This window comes from Crocodylus porosus, unplaced genomic scaffold (genome assembly GCF_001723895.1).
Source record: "Crocodylus porosus isolate Cpor-Errol unplaced genomic scaffold, CroPor_comp1, whole genome shotgun sequence".
NCBI lineage: Eukaryota > Metazoa > Chordata > Crocodylia > Crocodylidae > Crocodylus > Crocodylus porosus.
The window spans coordinates 6571561-6592818 of NW_017728949.1; the positions used below are offsets into that span (position 1 = coordinate 6571561).

General features: G+C 46.7%; 1 protein-coding gene across 1 annotated transcript in view; it reads right to left on the minus strand.

Moving 5' to 3' along the window:
• The window catches only part of DYTN (dystrotelin), a 58857-nt gene extending 37599 nt beyond the window's left edge, over positions 1-21258 (minus strand). The window contains exons 1-3 of the mRNA XM_019553508.1: positions 21240-21258; positions 10521-10595; positions 1601-1796 (exon numbers count right to left, since the gene is read on the minus strand). Of these exons, the coding sequence (XP_019409053.1) occupies positions 1601-1796; positions 10521-10595; positions 21240-21258 (290 nt within the window). The remainder of the gene's footprint in view (positions 1-1600; positions 1797-10520; positions 10596-21239) is intronic.

The following is a 21258-nucleotide window of genomic DNA, read 5'->3' on the forward strand; positions in this document are numbered from 1 at the left end:
GTGCCTGCTACTTGTAGAGCCGGGATAACTACTCAGGTGTTGGTTGCTAGGGCAACCAGAGGGAGCCAGCAGTCAGCTGACCGGAAGGGGTAGGGCCTGGCTCCCATTTAAACCCCAGGGCTGAGGCCAAGTAAGGAGTCTCCTGCCAGCAGCCAAGGAGGAAGGAGCTCTCCTAGAACAAGCAGAGGGGAGAACGCAGACTGCAGGTACAGCCTGAGATTTGGGGAAGGATGGAGTACCCCTGGTATGGCAGGACTAATGTTGGAGGTGGATGGCTAAGATTTACATTATAGCCCAGGGGCTTGTGTTTTGTTTGCTGTTGTTACCACTGGCTTGGGTGAGGCTATAAGGGGATGGAGGAGGCCTCATATGGGGTCCATGGCAGCATGGAGACCTGGGTGCCAGAGAGTGTGCAGTATTGGGGGGGGTGCTGACCCCAAATGCCAGAGAAGTTGCTGTATTGGGGGTGTGCTGACCCAAGCATCAGAGAAGGCACAGCATTGGGGGTGAACCAACCCTGAATGCCAGAGAAGGTGCTGCATTAAGGGTGTACCAACCCTAGCGCCAGGTAGGACACAGCATTGGGGTGTGCTGACCCTGAGCCCTGGAGAGAGGGGCCTGCAAGAAGCCCCAGAGAGAGGGGCAGTGATTGCTGAGTGCCAGCAAGGTGCAGGGCATGGTAAAGGGCTGGTTGGAGCCACGCATAGCTCATAAGGCTGGGGTGCACAGAAACACCAATTACAGAAATGGGGCCAGTGTACAGGAGGAAAACTGTGTCCAGGGAGATGAAGAGGCAGCCTCCTTACAATATACATTTTATATAAAAGATGTGGTGGGCAAGAATTGAGCGTGCTTTGTAGACTAACTGGACACAGTAATGGGCATCAGGGGAGATCATGGCGACCCCTAGGATGCCCTCCTGTTGCATGGATCTTCCATGATCTTGGAAAATGTCAAGTAGCCAAAATTTGGGTCTTTGTGAGACTGAAGGGAAGATTTCTAATCTTCTCATTTTATGGTTATCTTTAACAAAGCTACTACTGGTATTTGTTTTCACAACTTATGTAAGGACTGTAGCACAGGCATATTAACTAGGGCACAAACTACATTTGATACATCTGGTGACATCCATTATGGACTTATACTAACATTCTTATGCTAAAACTACAATATACCACATAGACTGTGTGGGGTGGGCCCCCCTGATTGCTCCCCTACCAGCCACTTGCTGAGAGAGCACTTGCTGTCAGGGGGGGAGGGGGATCAGAGTGCTCATGCCCTCCCCAAATTTGGCTGTGCTGCATGCGGAAGTGCTGGCACTTCCACTGCTGCCACTGCGGGAACCTCCCCTCATCCCCACTGGGGGACCCCACCCCAGCCATGCTCCCCTGATTCCCCCCAGACTCAGGAGGCACCAGTTGCCCATAATACTAGTTAGTAAAATTTTCCTACCATTGGACCTCCAGCCATGCACAATTCAAGTAGCAACACACCTTTTGAGCATGGGCTGGGCTTCTCACTGAAAAAGCAGAAGAGGGATGGGCAGGATGTTACTTACAGAAATAGTATATGTTGAAATCAGTAGTGGGCTTCCTCTCACCTGTCATACATGGCAGTTAGCAGCCTTAGAGTCAAATCAGGGGCTTTTGGATCTACTTGGCCTGGTTTGTCTAACCTGGCACTCTGAAACAGCTCTTTCAGCAATGAGGAGAGCTGCTGTACTTTCAAAGAGTTCTCCTTCTGGCAGAGGTGACATGGAAGGATGTGCTGAATCAGGGAGACATCAGTCAAGTCCACTGTAGGGAAAATAAAGAGGAAAATTTAGTGAGAGTTCTTCTGATTTTATTGTAAATGTAAGCTGGACATTTATTAAATAAATGCATTAATTAGACATGCCTGGAAAGGCAGCCCACTTGCATTCTATGGAAAGGGGGAACATCCATCAAAGGATCTTTCACTGAATTCAGCAAAGTGTATGAGAATATAAAGAAAGTCAACCACAATTTCCCAGTCCTCCTTTTAAAATAATTAGGCCGGAAAAAATACATTGGTGATTTCTGTAAGATGCAATTTAGCTCTGGTAGAGAGTTGGGGCAAAAGTGGATGATGCACCATATGAATGTTCAAAATCAGATGTATGTGGATTTCAAGTTCTTTGTCTTTGCCGCTAGTTTCCATTCCATGCCCACCGTTCTGAAGGAGCATGAGAAATGCTTTGGCCAAGAGCACAGAGGCAACCATGGGAAACTAATGTTCACAAAGGCCAGCCAGGACTCTTAACTTTTCTGAAGGTCTCAGCCAACATAAACTTGAACCTCATCAGTAGAATAACATAGGAGAAAGGCCTGAATGTATTACTCAATCACAGTTTTGAACCACTAGTGTGTTTTTATAACTGTGAAAAAGACTAATGTGACATATGTTAATGCCATTGTACAAGACATGGGTGGAATCTAGAATACTGTATACAGTTCTGCTCATCCATGTTCAAGAAAGAGGCAATCAAACATGTTCAGAGAAGGGTTACTACAGATTAGAAACATGTCTTTTCTCTAGCAGAGATATGTCTCTCCTATCAATGACTTTGACTGGATTGTGTTAAGTGTGGTCTAAACTAAGGCTATGGTTATTATCCCATTACCTGGATTCGTTTTTTATGAGCCCCATGTCCCTCAATGGGTTAACTGCTTTGTTCTTCACTCTCCTCCTCACCTTGCCTCTCTCAGCAGTGCCTCTTTCTTTTTCCTCCCCACCTTCCCTATCCTTTGTGTTCTAATCACTGCTTTGTATTTAGCAGCTCTGCTTCTGGCAGTCCCTTCACAGCATCTGATAAAGTAAACCCTGGCTTATGAAAGCTTGTGGGGTCTGTCAGAAATGCAGGGCCCTGCTCTACCTCATGGCACTGTACATAAAGCATCATGAGTTAGAGTGCCTCCTTGACCCAACAGATGTTTGCTTGTTGGGTTGGGGGGCGGGAATGGAGCTGGCTTGCTTGCACTGGCCCTACTGGCCAGCGTTTGGTGGCACTGGCCAGGACCACCCCTCTCCCCAGCCCCACCCCCCTCCCAGCTCCAGGAAACTTGGGGGCCCAGCCCAGCTCACCCCAATACCCCAGCCAGGGTAGCTGGGCTGCGAGGTGAGGGGCTCTGTTCCAACCCCCTTCCAGCTCAGGCCAGGCATAGCAGCCCTGCAGCTACTGCTGTTCCTTTCACTCCCTCTGCACTGACAACCTCACCACCATGCATAAAATTAACTCCCAGGGGAACACAAGTGCCTCAAGGTGTTCTAAAACAGAGAGCTTTAATCTGTTACCTGATTAGAGATTAGAGAAGGGTTAATTTTGGAAGTGCCAATTGGCCATTTTAGAAGTGCTTTGCAGCTGTGCGCATGTGTTTGGGTCATGGCTGTAGAGCGCTCTCAGGAGCCAGATTGTGCAAAACTATAAAGAGCAAATCTACCATGCCTTATTTGTAACAATAGTTGCACGTGTTCCGAAGATGGAAAAATATTTTAAGGATTGCATTACTGAAACCAGTCAAAACCAAGGTTTAATTTGTTTTGTTTTTTTAACTATGTTTAATATTATTTATATTTCAGTACAACCCAGATTGACATAGGATATAAGAGAGGAAGTATTATTGTTACCCTTTCATGAAACCTAAACAGAGACACAGGGAGCTTAAGGGCTGAATTGTCTAAAGTACCAAGCCGGTTCAGGATCTTATGTTACATTCACTTGCAAATGACATACAGCTACTTCTCACTTAATGTTGTAGTTACGTTCTTGAAAAATGCGACTTTAAGCAAAATGATGTTAAGCAAATCCAGTTACGTCACAGTAGTTACCTACTAGCAGGCAGTGGCCAAACAATGTTATAGCCAAACTTGACACCACTTTAAACAAGTATGTTCTCTAATAGGTCAGCTATGTAATAACAAAAAGTTGTCCCAGTTAACACAGTTAAGTGAGGAGTACCTGTAACTAGTTTTGAAAATCCCAGTTGGCTCTGCGAGTCTGGTAGGCTTAGGAGCTGAACCCAGATTTTATGATTCCCAGCTGCATGCAGGAACAGAAAAATCATTGGTGATGCATGGGGGGTACACATGTACCCTCTGAGATTGGTGCACCGCTGACACTACCAGTGGCACTTGCGGGTGCTCACTGCTCACCCCCCCCTCCCTTCACTGCCAACATTGCCGCGGCTACCTGCAGGAGCTCCCCACTCACTGTCACCACATCCCCACTGCCGCTGCCACCACCTGTGGGTGGTCGACATGCCCACCAGCCTCCAGGGGCATGCATTGTTCATGAGAAAAACAGTCTTCCTTCATAGTTGGTAGGGTCAGAAGGGACATGAGCAGATCATCAAGTCTGACCCCCTGTCATGGCAGGAAAGAATGCTGGGGTCAAACAACCCCGGCAAGGTGATTATCTAGCCTCCTCTTTGAAGACCCCTTGCGTAGGAGAGAGCACCACTTCCCTTGGAAGTTGGTTCCAGATCCTAGCCACCCTGGTTGTGAAGTTGTGCCTCCTGATATCTAGCCAGAATCTACTCTTGGTCAAATTATGGCTGTTATTCCTTGTTACTCCTGGTAGTGCTTGGGGGGGGGGAGGGGGGACAGGGACTCTCCCATAGCCTGCTGGTCCCCCTTGGCCAGTTTGTAGATGGCCACCAGATCCCCTCTCAGGCTTCTCTTGTGGAGGCTGAACAGGATGAGGTCCCATAGCCTCCGCTCATAGGGTCTGCCTTGCTGCCCCCTGATCATGTGAGTGGCCCTCCTCTGGACCCTCTTGATGCTGTCCACATCCCTCCTGAAGTGCAGCGCCCAGAACTGGACATAGTACTCCAGCTGCGGCCTGACCAGTGTCACATAGAGGGGGAGGATCACCTCCTTGGACTTGCTTGTGATACACCTCTGGATGCATGACAAGGTGTGGTTAGCCTTCCTGATTGTGTCCCCACATTGGCGGCCCATGTTCATTTTGGAATCAGTAATGACACTAAGATCCTCTTCTGTCTCTGTGCTGACTAGAAGGGAGTTCCCCAGCCTGTAGGTATGCTGCTGGTTCTTCCTCCCCAGGTGCAGTACGTTGTATTTGTCAGTGTTGAATCCCATCCTGTTCTCATCCGCCCACCCCTGTACCTGTCTAGATCTAGTTGCAGCTTGTCTCTCTCCTCCAGCATGCCCACTTCTCCCCACAATTTAGTGTCACCCGTGAATTTCACCCCCTTGTCCAAGTCGCTGATGATGTTGAACAGCGTGGGCCCGACGACCCCATTGCCCACATCCCTTTAGGCTGAAAAAGACCCATCCACCACCACTGTCTGGGTGTGGGCCTCCAGCCAATTAGTGACCCATCTGACTGTAGGCACTGAAGCCACAGTCACCTAATTTCTTAATGAGAATGGGGTGAGAGATGGTGTCGAAGGCCTTCCTAAAGTCCAGAAAGACTGTCCACTGTGACACTTGTGTCCAAGAATTTTGACCTGGTTGTAGAAGGCCACTAGGTTGGTCTGACAGGATCTGCCTCTAATGGACCTGTGTTGGTTGCCCCTAAGCATGTTCTCCCCTGCTGGTTCCTCGCAGATGTGCTCCTGGATAATTTTCTCAAAAAGCTTCCCCAGGACCGAGGTAAGACTAACGGGCCTGTAGTTTCCTGGGTCCTCCTTCCTCCCTCGTTTGAAAATGGGGACCACATTGGCCCTTTTCCAGTCTTCTGGCACCTTGCCAGAGCACCATGAGTGCTCGTACAGCCTGCAATGACCACTGCTAATTCCCTCAGCACTCTGGGGTGGAGATCAACAGGTCCTGCTGACTTGAACACTTCTAGACCCACCAGAAGTTCCCTGACTAGGTTCTCACTGACCCTAGGCCTGGCAGCGCCTCCCTTGGGTCCATCGGGGATCCCAGTGGGGGGGATGCCCCAATCCCTGCTCAAAAAGATGAAGGCAAAGAAATTGTTAAAGAGGTTAGCTTTGTCATCTTGTGTAACCACCAGATTTCCAAGCATATCCTGCAGAGGCCCTATGTTATCCAGTACCTTTTTACCCCCTATGTATTTAAAAAAGAACTTCTTGCTGTCCTTGATCTGGGTTGCTAGTCCCACTTCCATCTCCACCTTAGCCTTCTGTGACCATCAGGCTTCGAGTGGCCTTCACCTGGGTGATGGACGTTGAGTGTTCTCCGGACTCGCATCTTTGGCCGAGCAGGTGTCTCCTCCATGACTCGCCTTCTCCGCTCTCCCCTGCCATGACTTGTTGGTTCCTCAGTGGTTGGGGACAGCCGTCTGGTTTCCTCAGTGGACCGCGGTTCACCTGACAGCCATTCATGGGGCTCCACCATCCCTACACCCTGGCCTCACTCCACCTCATGTGCAATGTTCTCCATTGGCCTCAGCCCCTTCAGTGGAGTGGTGCCCTTCTGCCAGCCACCCGTTATGACTGCTTGCCAACATGGGATCAGTCCTCTTGGCTCTGTCTCTACCCCACCTTCCTTCTTCCCTCCAGCCCCTTCTCTGGGAAAACAAAGAAAAACCTCTGAGGCTCTCCCCTCAGCCCCTCTACTCGGAGAAGCTCACAAAACCATCCCCTCCTCAACCCCTTCACATGGGGAAACAAAAGAAGCCAATCATCCAAGAAACCCTAGACTCAGGTCTGCCTCTTGGCATAACTACGCCCCACTCCTACCCTTTTCCTTCCCCTCTAATTTTAACGTAGCGCCTAATATCATCCGCCATCCCTGGGAGTTCTTCCCACTCCGCTGCTGACCCCGCTGGAAATGGCAGCAATACCTGCTTCAATAGCAACCACCCCGGGGCTCCTCTCGGGGTCTTTCCCGCCGGCGTGGGTCCCTGCTCATCCTGGTCACTCTGACTCTCCCACCTGGGATCCTGTTGGGCCTCCAGTCCATTCCTGGGTCCTTGTTCGGGTCCGGGGTCCCTGCTGCCTGACGTCTTCCCGCCCCTGGCTCCCAGTGGGACCTGTGGTGAAGGTCTCCTCCCTTCCTGGGTCTGGCCGGGGTTGTCTTTCTCCCCCCCTCCCTCCTCACCTCTTCTGTGGCATTGGCCTCCATTTTTTTTATTTTCACTGGCCAGCCTTAATTGTATAAACAAGTGGCTGATGAGCTGAGCGGGCTCTTCCATTTGCCCCTGCTTCACCATGCCTCCTGCCATGGGTGAGTGTTTGGTTTTATCGTTTGTACGTCCCTCCCTAGGACACCTTCCTAACAGTCCCACTACAATCTTGGGCAATGGAAGTATAATCCTTCTTGGTGATGGCCCCTCCCTTCCATTGGGTATACAACTTCTTTTTAGCTTTGAGACATTCATGGATGCTTTTGGTGAGCCATGGGGGCTTTTGAGCACTCCTGCCCCCTTTGATCCCTCTGGGCTTATATTACATTCTTAATATGTCATAAAGGTATTGATGCATGTTTTGCCCATTCTCAGGAATAGTTTTTTGTATGAAGGGGTTGGTGCATTCAGAGGGATAAAAAGATAAGCAAATTCCAGGGGTTCCAGTGCAATGTCCAACTTCCACACAGCAAATTGGAAATGAAGTAAATGCTCAGCAGTCTACTCAGTAGCTCTTTCCCACAACAAAATTCCCTTTGACTTCAGTGGGAGATTTGCCAGGGTAAAGGGTCAGGAGTACTGAATAGAACCTTTCTGGTGTATAATATTTTATTTTGTTGTTAATATTCATGGTAGTAGTAATAATGTCTGCAAATTACCCTATGCATTTTTTGATTCTCTTTCCAATATATGCATTCCTAAGAAATAGATCTAATTTTGACATTTAACAAGGACAACAATACATAGATGAAGTTCCATATTGCTGGCAACTTTTATGTTGTGTTGGCAATATTACATGCTATAATAATAATCTAATTAATCTGTGTCTCTGAAAAAATATAATAGATCTTTATAGATCTTTTTTAAAGGGAGTTTGTTTGAATTTTAATAGTGGTAGAGTAATCAAGTACTAAAGGAAACTGTTTACTCTTGCTATTATAATAGATCTCTTTTAGTAATAGCAGTGAATTATTATGCTCCTCAACCTTCCCTTGTCTTTTTCCATTAGAAAGCCAAGAAGATTGCTAGGATACCCTGTCCCAAGTAGCCATCCCTTCCAGTATTTACTACTACGTGTGAAGGGGTGATGTTTGTAACCATCTGCTTTAACATATATGTGATGAATATCTGACTTCAGCATCTTGGTTTAGTTACAATGCCAGGCCCATACATCTGGATTTATGGTTAAAACCAGGGCTTGGAAAATCTAGGTTCTGCTCTTGGCTCTGCTGTCTCTTGTGACTTCTGACTAGTTGGACTGCAATGCATCCTCATGAAGAGGACAAGCACAATACTTCTTCTGCAGCACTTAAATCCCATTTGTTTTTGGTTTTTTTCCCCCTCTTCCCCCCAGAATAGGACTTAAGTGGTAGATAATCCTTTTGTAGCCTCCTGCTGCTCTGTGCCTACTTTCTTCCTCTGGAATGGGAGTGATGATGATTATTTCATGGGAGTGCTATGAGAGAGAGTTCATTGGTACTCTGTTCATTCACCATGATGAGCAGTGTCTCTGAAAATCTCAAGCCTATAAGTAAAAATAAAATGCTGCCATAAGCAATTCCATTGACTTTTTTTTTAAAATAGAATTACTCAGGAGATGAAGCCTGATGCTTCATAGTTTGTGTGCACAAGATTGGGCCCCAGGAAAATAAATCAGTGCCTCTGCTGCTCCTTGTTTGGCAGTAATGCTGAGCTGCTTTCTCAGATCTGTTGGCAAGAACCTAGTAATTGATATTTCCCTGGGAACTGATCCTCCTGCTCCCCTTCTCCCCTCCCCAGTACTTCATTGTTGGGGGAAGCAGGTTTCTGGTTTAGGCTTTATTTCATTGCAGCTGGCTTTAAGAGCCAGGGCTATTTAAATGTCCTCCTCCACTGCCTTTTTATTTTAATTAGAGCTCACAGAAGATGTGTGAAATGGATGACAATAAGTCTCTTTAATTTTTTTTTTTTTTTAAGGAAATATATTTTCTGCAGGGGAGTTTGATTATTGAAAATATTTTGTCTTCAATAAAACCCCATTGTTGATGAGGTGTGTGGGGTTGTTGTTGTTGTTGTTTTGTGTTTTTGTGGGGAGGTACGGAACTGTCAAAACTATGTTGACCAGGTTTATTAACACTTATGTTATAACAGAACACATAGAAAAGATAATCCGCATGGTGCATTGGGAATCCTCTCTGTTAGAATGACAATATTTGGATTTTTCCGGGAGCGTTGAATCTGCAGCTGAATAAAGGTATGACCTGTAGCCTAGCAGAGCTGCTGACCACATCGCAGAATGATAGCTAAGCCAGCCATTTGCTTATGCTAAGTAATCATCTTAACTGTGTCAACCATTTTCTGAGGAAAAAACAAGAAATGAATCCGTGCAAGTCTGTGTGCTGTGAATGTGGTGACATTTTTAGGAATGTGGAAGATGGTACAACATGACACAGAAAAACAGACTGGAATGTGAAACACCATGTAATTGGTAACAGAATCCGAGATGAATATATACAAAAAGGTAAATGGAGATTGGTGAAGAAGCCTCCAAAAGCTTCCAGGTTTTGGTTAAGTCTGCCCATTGACTGAAGAAAAGAAGTTAAGGTCTTAGACATGCACTCATAGCAAAAAGACATGTAAATAAGTAAAATGCATAGACCATTTCATGCTAATGAAGTAAACAGTGAATGGAGGCAGAGCTTGAGATGGGAGGAAAAATGGGTGGAACATAGGAGGAACAAGGGTAGAATGAATGGTAAGCATAAACCAAAGTGTATAAATGTATGTGTGTGTGGGGGGGAACTATTGTTTAGGGCAGGTCCCCAGTTTGTTTTTTGGGACCTGACCCAAAGCTGTCTCCATTCTGAATAAAGCTGTTGTGAGCAATGTGTGCTGGTGTTTGCTCCCTGCCTGCTCTGTCTAAAGAGTAACAGGACCCATGGGCAATCGGATCATTGTCTCCCTGGTCATTGGGTGCCACATGGAGTTGGGGTCTAACACTCTCGGTGTTACAAAGGATAGGGTCTGAATTCTGCTGCTGACTCTGCAGTTGAGTCACTGTATCTTCTCGGCAAGTCAGCTGACCTCTTTGATTCAGTTTCCCCATTAGCAAAACTAGGATAAAAATATTTAGCTTCCTTTGGAAAATGCTATATGAGTGTCAGAAAAGCACTGGTTCCTGTACAGAGTATAATTGTCCATTTGTTCACAAACAAATTTGTAGTGTGCTCCAGAACCCTTTAAGGGAAGAGTATTGGAGAAAGACAAAGCAGTGTTTTAGTTCAGACTGTGAGTTTTTTTTTTTTTCTTTTTATCTTGCTGGGATCCTTTGACCCTAGCTAACTTCCTGCCCCTGGGGCAAGGGCTGGATTTTATAATCTTCAAGGTCCCTTCCAGCCCTATTCTCTATGAATTTTCCAGATTCCCCTCCCAGTCCAAAAGTACAGAAACTTCCTCATCTACTTACATTGGCAGAGAGTTTGTACTGAGCGTAGTTTCAGGGCTGTTCTATAAACTGAATTCTGGATGTCACTCAGAGCCTCTGTGAATGAAAACACAAATATGATGGGTTGGTTTATGCCAGGGGTGGGCAATTTATTTCAGACAGAGGGCCGTTTCCTGAGTTTTGGCAAGCCATTGAGGGCTGCATGACAGGCAGTCAGGCAGGTAAATATTTATTTTCTACATTTTTTAGGGGCCCCGCAGGCTGGATAGAATGGCCTGGCAGACCGCATCCGGCCCACAGGCCACATTCTGCCCACCTCTGGTTTATGCCCTCCCTCCATTTCATGACTACTACATTTAAGAGAAAATTGAAAAAAAATCACCATGGAGGAATATGAAGGAAGCCATCAAAAGCCTAGCTTATGAGTCCTATGCTTGCTCTGATTGCTCATCCCATGTCTCCCTAACGTAGATTAGAAAAATGCAGAATCTTCTATGAGGGTTCAAAAAGTAACAACAATTTTGAAATAAACTCATTTTGTGTCCAGTGGAAGCTACGCAGCTGTGGGGAATGGTGATTGTGACATTTGTTGAATGCACCCACTGTTTTATAACTACAAGTACAAGCAATATGGTCCAGCAAGTGATCATTACACACGGAATGCTTTACTTTGAAATTGCCATTACTTTTTGAAACACCCTTGTATTTTAAAGTACAACTAACCTTTCAGATGTAGTGACTGCATGTGGCAGGGCACTGTGTGTGCCTGCCACTTTTAAGGTCCTGGAGCTGGCAGCCTCCAGGTGCCTAATGAAGGCAGCTATTTTAGGCTCGGGGCTAACAATATAAACAAGGCTGTTTGGCTGTTGGGTGTCAGGCAACAACATCGCCTGGCCTGAGGGCTGCTGTAGGGGATGGTAGGAGGCTCCTGGGCATGACCTAAAACTGCACCCTGCCGGGTACCCAGGACTGGCCTGGCGGAGCTCTCAGTGTTGCAGGAGCCCCCAGGAAATGCCAGGCCAGTGATCACCCCAGTGAAAGGCGGGTTTGGGTGCCTTAACCCGTAGCTTCCCCCTCCCCCCTACCAGGTAGGTTACTCCTTTATTGTAGGGCCCAGGGGGTGGATCCCTAGAGAGAGTGAGGGACTAGAGACTCAAATACTGATCAAGATAGTACCCTTGACTGGCTCATGCTGAGGCCAGGACCAGACCAATCAAAAGGGCCAGGGGCCCACTGTGAGGGATGCCCGAGAGCTGAGGGCCAGGGGTCCCGATTGGCCTGGAGGTGGGCCAGGGCTGGTAGCCAAAGATCCCAGGAGGGGACCACACCTGAGAGGGGAAAATGGCTTCAGGGAACTACATAGTCTGTATGAAGGTGGATGAGGCCACCTGATGAGGGGGATCTGTTTAGGGTCCAATCAGAAGGAGTCTGGGGCCCAGTGTGGGGCCAGTGATGACAGGAACACCTAGATGCCATCTGCGAAGCTTGGGCTGTGGTGTAGGGGAGGAATGGAGCTGCAGATAGCACCCCTGGCATTGGGGCAGAAAATGGGCAGCCTCCCGCTTTAATTATATCTATCAATTTATTATTAAGATCAAGGCATAGTGGGTGAGAAAGCGGGTGGTTAGCCCAAGAACAGGTGGGCAGGCCACATGGAGATCAGCCCCGAGCTGGCCCCCTGTTACACTGCAGTATAGTGTAGAGTTTGCAGGATCATAGAAAAGTAGGGCTGGAAGGGACGTGACAAAGTAATCTAGTTCAGCCCCCTGTTCAAGGAAGGATTAGGTTAAATAAAGCATCCCATACAAGTATTTTTCCAACCTGCTCTTGAAAATTTTCCAAGGATGGAGATTCCACAATCTATCTAGGTAGTCTGTTTCAATGCTTGACCACCCTCATAGTCAGAAAGTTCCTCTTAATCTCCATCCTACATTTCCTGCACTGCAACTTGAGATCATTGCTCCTGGTTCTGTCTCATGTGGCCACAGAGAAAAGCCCATCTCCATCCTCTCTATTTGTTATCAAATCCCTCCTCAGTTTTCTCTTCTCTAGACTAAGGAACTCTAGTTTGTTTAGCCTTTCCTCATAAGTCTCACTTCCCAGGTCCCTAAAATAATTTTTGTTGCTCTGCACTCGACTTGCCAAGCTATCTATATTGTTCTCAAAGTATAGGGCCCAAAACTGGAAATCATACTCCAAGGAAAGCCTCACAAGCACCGAATAGAGTGAAAGAAACACTATCCTTGATTTGCAAGTGATAATCCTGTTAATATAACCCAGTACATGTATGCTGTTGGTCTTTTTACAACAAGAGCATACTTTTGACTGACATTCAGATTATGGTCTACTGCAGTGGTGCTTAACCTTTTGGGCACAGACAAGTGGTACAGGGCCTATCTGTGAACCAGATTGGGCTCTGGGGCCCAGTATCACCCCCTCCCACTGGGATTGGACCCTGGGGCCTGGTGCTCCCCCTGCCTGGCCCTCTGCACTGGGATTGAGTGCCAGATTCAGGACAAAGGACTTAACTCCTGGGTCCGTGGGTCCAGAAATTTGGTGGCAGGGGAGCAGTGTCACCGCTTCCCTGTTTCAAATTTCTGAACTTGTGGGGAACCCTCCAGACTGGATGACATAGCACTGTAGGCCAGATCTGGCCCATGGGCCAGAGATTGAGTAACCCTGGTCTGCTGAACCCTCCAGGTCCTCTGCAGATTGCAGCCTAACTAGTCATTCCCCAGTCTGTATTCGTGCATGCAATTATTCCATCCCCAATGCAGGACTTTGCACTTGTTGATCTGTCCTTGTTGAATTTAATTTGGTTGATTGCAGACCATTTTTTTTGAGTGTATTCAGGTCATTTGGGATCCTAGCCCTGCCATTCAAAACATCTGCAACTCCACCTAATTAGGTGTCATCCACAAATTTGTTAAGTGTACACTCAGTTGAATTTCACTGATTTAATAGACATTAGGGGCTAGAAGAGATCTCATGAGTTTGAGTCCAGCCCCACCGCCATAGGCAGGAGTTACCTGAACCAGAATTTAGATTCTGCCAGTTTGAAGTTGAATTCATCTTGGCAGAATAAATTAGTCCATGTCAAAGGTAGTCTACCAGCACTACCTGAGTTAGGTTAGGTATCTTTATACAACAGAGCAGTCACAGAAGGAACTGCAGTGCGTAGATAATGGTAGAGGAACTAGCACACGCATCACTGGAGCCAAACATTGGAGGTCACTATTTTAGGAGAGGTACTGGAGAGAGAGAGAACTCTAATATTATAACTGGCCAAAGAATTTCCCCTTTAGTCTCTGGGGGTTGGAAACTAACTTTTCAACCAAATAGAAATTTGTGCAGAAAAAAACTCTGTTTTTGCTTAAGCTTTTCAGGTTTTTGTTCCCAAAAAAACACTTGGGTTTAACAAAAATATAAAAACTTAAGAAACTCTTTTATGTTGAACATGTTTGGGTTTTCCTCAGCAAGTTAGTAGATGACACCAAGCTGGGGGAAGTAGTAGTTATGGTGGAGGGTAGGGCTAGGATTCTGAGTGATTTAGACAAATTGTCGGATTGGTCCAAAAGAAATCTCATGAGGTTTAATAAGGACACGTGCATTCTCCTGTGTCCTGGGGTGATGAGGGAAAAGGGGTAGAGATCCCTTCCCTAGCATGGGGGCTGCGGGGAAGCCCCATGGCACTGGGAAAAATCCCTTAGTAACCCCACAAGGGGGAAATACTTACCACTGGCAGGCATGCCAAATGGGGAACAGCAGCTGACAGACAAACTGCCCATGTGGTTCACCAGCCACTTGTTTCATAGAGTTAAGGTTGGAAGGGACCTATTAGATCATTGAGTCCAACCCCCTGCCCTAGGCTGGAAAGAGTACTGTCTGTCCAATCTCCTTTTAAATACTTCCAAGGACGGGGACAGCTCCTCCCTTGGAAACACATTCCATATTTTGGCAACCCTCACTGTAAAGAATTTTTTCCTGATGTCCAGTCTGAATTTGCTTTCTTTCAGTTTGTGGCCATTATTTCTAGTTACTCCGACAGGTGCCCTGGTAAACATTGTATCTCCTATTTCTTCTTGACCCCACCTGATGAGTTTGTAGGCGGCCATGAGATCACCTCTCAGCTTCTTCTTGCAGAGGCTGAAGAGGTTCAGGTCTCCCAATCGGTCCACATAGGGTTTTTTCTGTAGGCCTTTAACCAGACAAGTGGCCCTCCTCTGAACCCTCTCCAGGCCATCCACATCCCTCCTGAAGTGCGGTACCCAAAACTAGACGCAGTACTCCAGCTATGGCCTGACCAATGCTACATAGAGGTGAAGAATCGCCTCTCTAGACCTGTTTGTGATGCACTTACTTATGCAAGAAAGGGTGTGCTTAGCTTTACTTATTACCTCATTACACTGATGACTCGTTCATTTTGGAGGCAACTACAACTCCAAGATTCCTTTCTGCAGTTGTGCTACTTAAAATGGTACCTCCCAGCCTATAGGAGTATTGATGATTTTTTTCCTCCCCAGGTGCAACACATGCCACCTATCCTTGTTAAATTGCATCCTATTCTGTTCCACTCACTTCCCTAGCCTGTCCAAATTGGCCTGGATTTGTTGCCTGCCCTCTAGTTTGTTTACCGCCCTGCATAGTTTGGTGTTGTCAGCAAAATTGGACAGGGTACTTTCTACTCCTTCGTCCAAGTCACTATTGAAGATATTAAATAGTACCGGTCCCAGGACAGAGCCTTGGGGGATACTGCCTACATTTCTCCAGGTAGAAACTGACCCATCTACCACCACTCTCTGGGTGAATCCTATAAGGCAATTTTCAACCTACTGGACTGTGTAGTAATCCACATTGCAACTGTCTAGTTTATGTATAAGAATTGGGTGCAACATTATGTCAAAGGCCTTTGTTTATATGGCTGGGACCAGCACAAGGCAGTGACATCATCAGAGGATGCCAGCAAGCTCCAATAAGAGCCCATGGCAGAGAGAACACTAGGCGCTCCCCCCAGTGTAGCCAGAGACTCTCACTGGAGGGACCCAGGATGGGACCCTGAAGAGAGGTCCACTCCATGGCTCAGAGGGCGAACCAAGTCTGGACCAAGAATAACACCTAGGGACAGATTGTCACAGTGCATGTAGGACATGTGAGTGGGGCAGCAACACTGTGCCTCCCCAGCACTTTGATTCTTTTCTTATACTTTTGAATTGCTCCTAAGGTCAGAAGGCAACCACTCACTCTTCCCTGGAGCCGAGGATTGAGGGGCCCCCAGAGACTCCAGGCTAGGACACATGAAGTTCAGCAGGCCATACTCTGGCCCATTGATGCATAGTCTCTAGGCAGGGATGAGCCATTTGGGTATAACCCAGGCCCACATTAATGGTTTTAAAATAGAAGATCCCCACACGCAAGGCAGTGTGCTAATTCAATGCCACATTCAGGTTGCCATACTAGAAGCATGGGTCAGGGTCATGCCAACAGGCCCAATGACTGAAGTATACAGGCCAGCTAACATCCAGCTGAACACTGCTGGCTGGCACATGGAAGGGGTGTAGGGGAGGTGGAGCCCCAGGAATATCTGCTGGTGACATCTCCCAGCAAAATCCCAATTCCAGGGGAGCCTTCCACTCCTGAAGAGAACAACTAGTCATGGTGGGTGAGTATCAGGGGTCTCCATGGGGAGGTGATGCAATAGCAGCAATAGTGCCCAAGGGGAAACTAGAGGCAGGACAGGAACAGCTGGTCTTGAGCTGTGCGAGAGCGGCCACTCAAAACCCAGCAGGTACAAAATGGTGCATAGGCCAGGAACTCAGAAGAGGACCTGACCGTAGGTGACTCATTTGCCGTGCAGTTGGCAGTAATGGCAAATCCTGACCTCCTAGGGCAGACTCTGCAGGCACTTACTCAGATTCTTGATGTTTACCACCCTGCATAGCGGGAGGTAGCCCAGCACCAGAACTGGCTGCAACATAACTTTTCTTTCTTCAAAATGCCTAAAGTGACCCAGGAAGATGACTCAGGGGCCTACATCGAAGCATTTGAGCACAATGCAATACAGGTCAGGCTGGATAAGGGATACTGGGCCAGTCAACTCGGGGGCCTTAGCTGTAGGTAAGGCACAGGCCACATACAGGGCAATGCCTTGAGATGAAGCTAATGACTATGACTGAGTTAAGGTGGCCATCTTGTAGAAGAAAAGACTGAGGCGGGATTTGATAGCAGCCTTTAACTACCTGAATGGTGATTCCAAAGAAGATGGAGCTAGACTGTTCTCAGTGTTGGCAGATGACAGTACTAGGAGCAATAGTCTCAAGTTGCAGCAAGGGAAGTTTAGGTTAGATATTAGGAAAAACGTTCTCATTAGGAGAGTGGTGAAGCGTTGAAAGGGGTTAACTAAAGAGATGGTGTAATTTGCATCCTTGGAGTCTTTTAAGGCCTGGCTTGACAAAGCCCTGGCTGGAATCATTTAGTTGGGGATGGTCCTGCTTTGAGTACAAGCTTGAATTAGATGAGGTCCCTTCCAACCCTAATTTTCTATGATTCTGTGTTACCTCCTTTTCTTTTGCCATAGTGGGTTTTCAAAAAGCCGTTTAAAAAGTGATATGGTGCAGCAAAAAAGGGTTAACCCTCTTACCTCCTATGTGCCACCTTCTTTCAGAGTTGCAAACCTGAGAAAATATTTTATTCTACCAACAATTTGAAAACTTTTTACTGACAGCAAATTTTTTTTACTGACATGTTTTACATAATATAAATGTAACCCTTTTGCCAGGCCTGACTTATTGTTTGCTCATTCTCCTTTCCTTGTAAATTGTATATCCCTATGATTCAAGTACAGGAGACATTCCTAGATAATGGAGGATGTAGGTAAAATGTGAACATGTATAACTGAGTGGAAGTAGTTCACAAATGTTTCCACTTGCTTCCTATTGAAAACAACTGACTTTTATAAATTGGTTCCTGTTACAGGGAACCCTAGCCCCGTTATCAGAAAGTAGACCAGTTGCTTTAAGACCAGAACTTTCTGGGCACAGCCTGCTGGCAGGGTAGGGGTTAAAAGCTGAGCCTGGCCAGCTAGTCAGGTGACAAGAAAGGGGCAGGCCAGAGCTATAAAAACCCTAGTCTTGGCGGTAGTTAGGGGCAGCAACCAAAGGGGAAGGAGGTTGTGCATGGGAGCTCCACAGAGGCTTAGCTGCCAATCTGGCTGCTGTGAGAAGGGAATTCCTCTCAGATAAGTGGCAGCTGCGCCGTGGGGAGGAGCATCACAGACAGCCAGGAAGCAGAGGCACCAAGCCATGAAGAAAATGTAAGCTGGCATGCTGCCTTGTTTAATTTATATTTTTTTTGTGTGGTTATAAACCATTGACCTACTGTGTGCATGTGTGTGTGTAATTTGTTGATTGACACTGGTGGCTTGTGGACAAGGCTGTAGGGGAGGAGGAGACCTCATTAGCACCAAAGGGGCCTAGTGCACCAGTATGTGCCATACTGGTATAGGGCCAGCCTGTCAGAGCTGGGTGGAGGACTTTTAAGCTGGGCCCCTGTGGGGGAACCTTGGCTAGTAGCCCGAGTTAAAAGAAAGGGTGTTGCCCAAGATTAAAGAGCTACAGCCTTGGAGTCTAACACTATCTGGTGGGTTTAGACTGGTAGACCTAGCTAGAGAAAGACATGGGACAAGGCCTGTGGTGGCTGAGAACCCCAACATAGAATTACAAGAGGCAGTCTACCACTTTTTTAAGAACATCTAAAATGATATTTACATCAAGATGTGGCAGGTGAGCAAAGGCGGGATATGAGATGAACGAGAGAAATGAAACATTAACATCTGGGGTGCCCCTCATGGGCAAAAAAAAAAAAATGCCGCTGGGGAGGGCAAACTGTTACAGTTCCCTGTAAATGCCCCAGTCTAATAATAATGGTCAGCAAATTAAGGGCTCTGCTGGTTCACATATTCTTCCCATGATAAACGTATCTCTGGTCTGCTATCTGTATCTGTCTAATTTTGTTCTTGTCAGAACATGTTGTGTGATGTTACTTGGAGAGGTTATACAGACTAATGTTCTATACTAAGTAATGCAACATGGGAAAGGAGTATGGTTTTCCTGGCTTGTAGTACAAGCATTCTTTCTTGAAGAAAGAATCCAAAATCCATTAAAATCAATAGAAAATTTCCCTTTGATTTCAGTAGCTGTTGGACTGGACCTCAAATCTTTATTCTGTTCCTGTAATAAGAAATATGAATGCAAGAAGTGGTATGACTGAATATGAGCCTTTTGCAGGATTGTACTCTGAGTTGAGGAATTTCATGTTCTCATCCAAGATCTCTCAAACACATTTGCTGTGGGTTCTGTTAGCCATCTGCTATTAATTGATTTCTGAAATATTTTACCATATTTTGGATTCAAGTCTATCCTTATGGACAATCCACAGCCTTAGTGTTTGTTATCATAGAGCTTTTGGTACCAATTATGTAATATTTCCAAAATCAACCTGGGAAGTATCCAAGTCAAAGACATGATAAGAGAAAAAGTCCAAGTTAAATACAAAACAATGATGCTCCAGCCTGTGAGAATGAGAGGGCACCTTACAAGGCACAAAGAAAACCCTCTACTTTCTCACTTGTGGTAAAATGCAAGTCCATGCAGAAAACCAATAAAGGCCTTTGCTTCATTAAGGTTATAGGCTGATAAACAAATTATACTAAATTAATCTGTGCATCAGCTACTTTGTGGCATTGTTTCATGTACCTGCTCTATCCTGCATTAAGTGAAAGCTACTCCGCAAGAACTTAGGTCCATTGCGTTCAGGGGTAAACTGTTACAAATCATCTTCCATTTGCAGAATAGTGTGGATATATTAATATTCCTGTAGAGCAGGTGACGTGAGGTAAGTCCCCTGCCTTCATCTTGGAACAACATATGCAATTCATACACTGAATCCCATTTAAGCCCAATTTGGAAGGCCTGCATGTGACTTAACTGGAACCCAGTTCTTTTGCAGAGCTAGGGTTTAGCTCAGGAGTGGGCAAAATACAGCCTGTGGGCCAGATCCAGCATGCCAAATAATTGGATCTGGCCTTCAGATGGCCAGAAGCTCTGGCCTCTGCATGGTGCTGGTGGGGGCACCGCTGCTTCTGCCCAGCACCATCAGGCATCTGAGTGTGGCTTCCACCACAGTGGAAAGGTGGCAGCATCAGCTGTGGAGGTAGAACCTGCCAGCGGCATCCACAGCTAACACCTCTATCCTCTCGATGTGGGAGAAGCTCCGGCCCAGATCCCCAGCCTGGAACCTGCTGGCAGCATCAGCTGTGGACCCAGGCAGGAACCGCCACTGTGCTGGGTGGGCAGTTGAGTCAGCTGTGGACTAGCAGGTTCCTCATCGGAGCTCTGGAACCTGCTGGCTACACCTGCACCTGACACTGATGCCTGCTCGCTGCAGCAAACTACAGCTCTGGTGGGTGAGGAGAGGAGGATATGGCTCTTGACAGGTCCTCAAAACTCATTAAGTGGCCCTCCAGCCAATATAATTGCCCACCCCTGGCTTAGATGGACCTTAAAAGACGATTGGCCTGTGTTGGCTTTTTACAGAAGGATAGCTTTCATCCCAAAACTGCTTGAGTTTTAGAATGGCTTAGAAATGGCTTAGAAATCATTAGTTCAGAGCAGGGGTGGGCAAAATGCAGCCCGGGGGCCAGATGCCGCCTGCCAGGCCATTCTATCTGGCCTGCAGGGCCCCTAAAAAATTTAGAAAATTAATATTAATCTGCCCTGGGCTGCCTGTCATGCAGCCCTTGATGACTTGTGGAAACTTAGGAAGCAGCCCTCTGCCCAAAATAATTGCCCACCCCTGGTTTAGAGGGAGATGCTTTAGGAAATTGAGAATCGGAAACAACCAAGAGATGAACAGCCACAAAGCACCCATGTTACAGTGGACTTTTACTATATAGTGAAGAGGTTATAAACGAGCCAAAGGGGTTTATTCAGTAGTGTAACTGGGTGAGGAGGAAAGGCAAGAGCCTTGGGCATTGAATTAGAGGGAGTGCCAGAATGGTACCCCTAGATCTCACTAATCTTTGCCATGGCATTCCTGTACCCCTTGCTGGAGGGGCCAGGTTGGAGGAGCTGCATGCTGGGATACCCCAGGCAGATAAGGTCACCCTCCTTCCCACTGCTCCCTTGCTATTGCCACTGCCTTGCAAGGGAGTCTTGTCCTGGGCACAACTCACTAGTTATGCCTCTGGCTTTATTGGTGCATTATGTTCAGTATGCAAGACAGCAGAAGCTGGATTCAGGAACTACTGCATTTAGGGGGACTGCACTGGGTTGCCCTGGGATATTGCCACCAGGTCTCAGATTCAGAACTCATTACCATGGCTGAGCCTATTAAACCTGAAAGTCCTTTAATATATAGCTTTGCTTTTATAACTCTTTACTGGTGTAACTTGCTTTAAATTACCAAACTTGCTTAAACTACCAGTACATCTGAGTTGCCTATTTTGTCCTCCCACTGGCTCCTTATGCTTTCCAAATGATTATCCATTAGCTTTGCATCTTACTTCTAGGCCAGATGTAAATAGCAGAACAAATATTGCCTGTATTTATAACATGGGGAGCACAGGCTGGTCTTCCATGGCACTGATAGGAGTGGAGCTTTTCTCTTGCCAGAACAAAGGTTCTGAGAACTGGATGGTGGGATTTCTCTTGTGAAAGATGGGAGGCAACTGATAATATTACTTACCTTGCTGGTCTGGATCCAT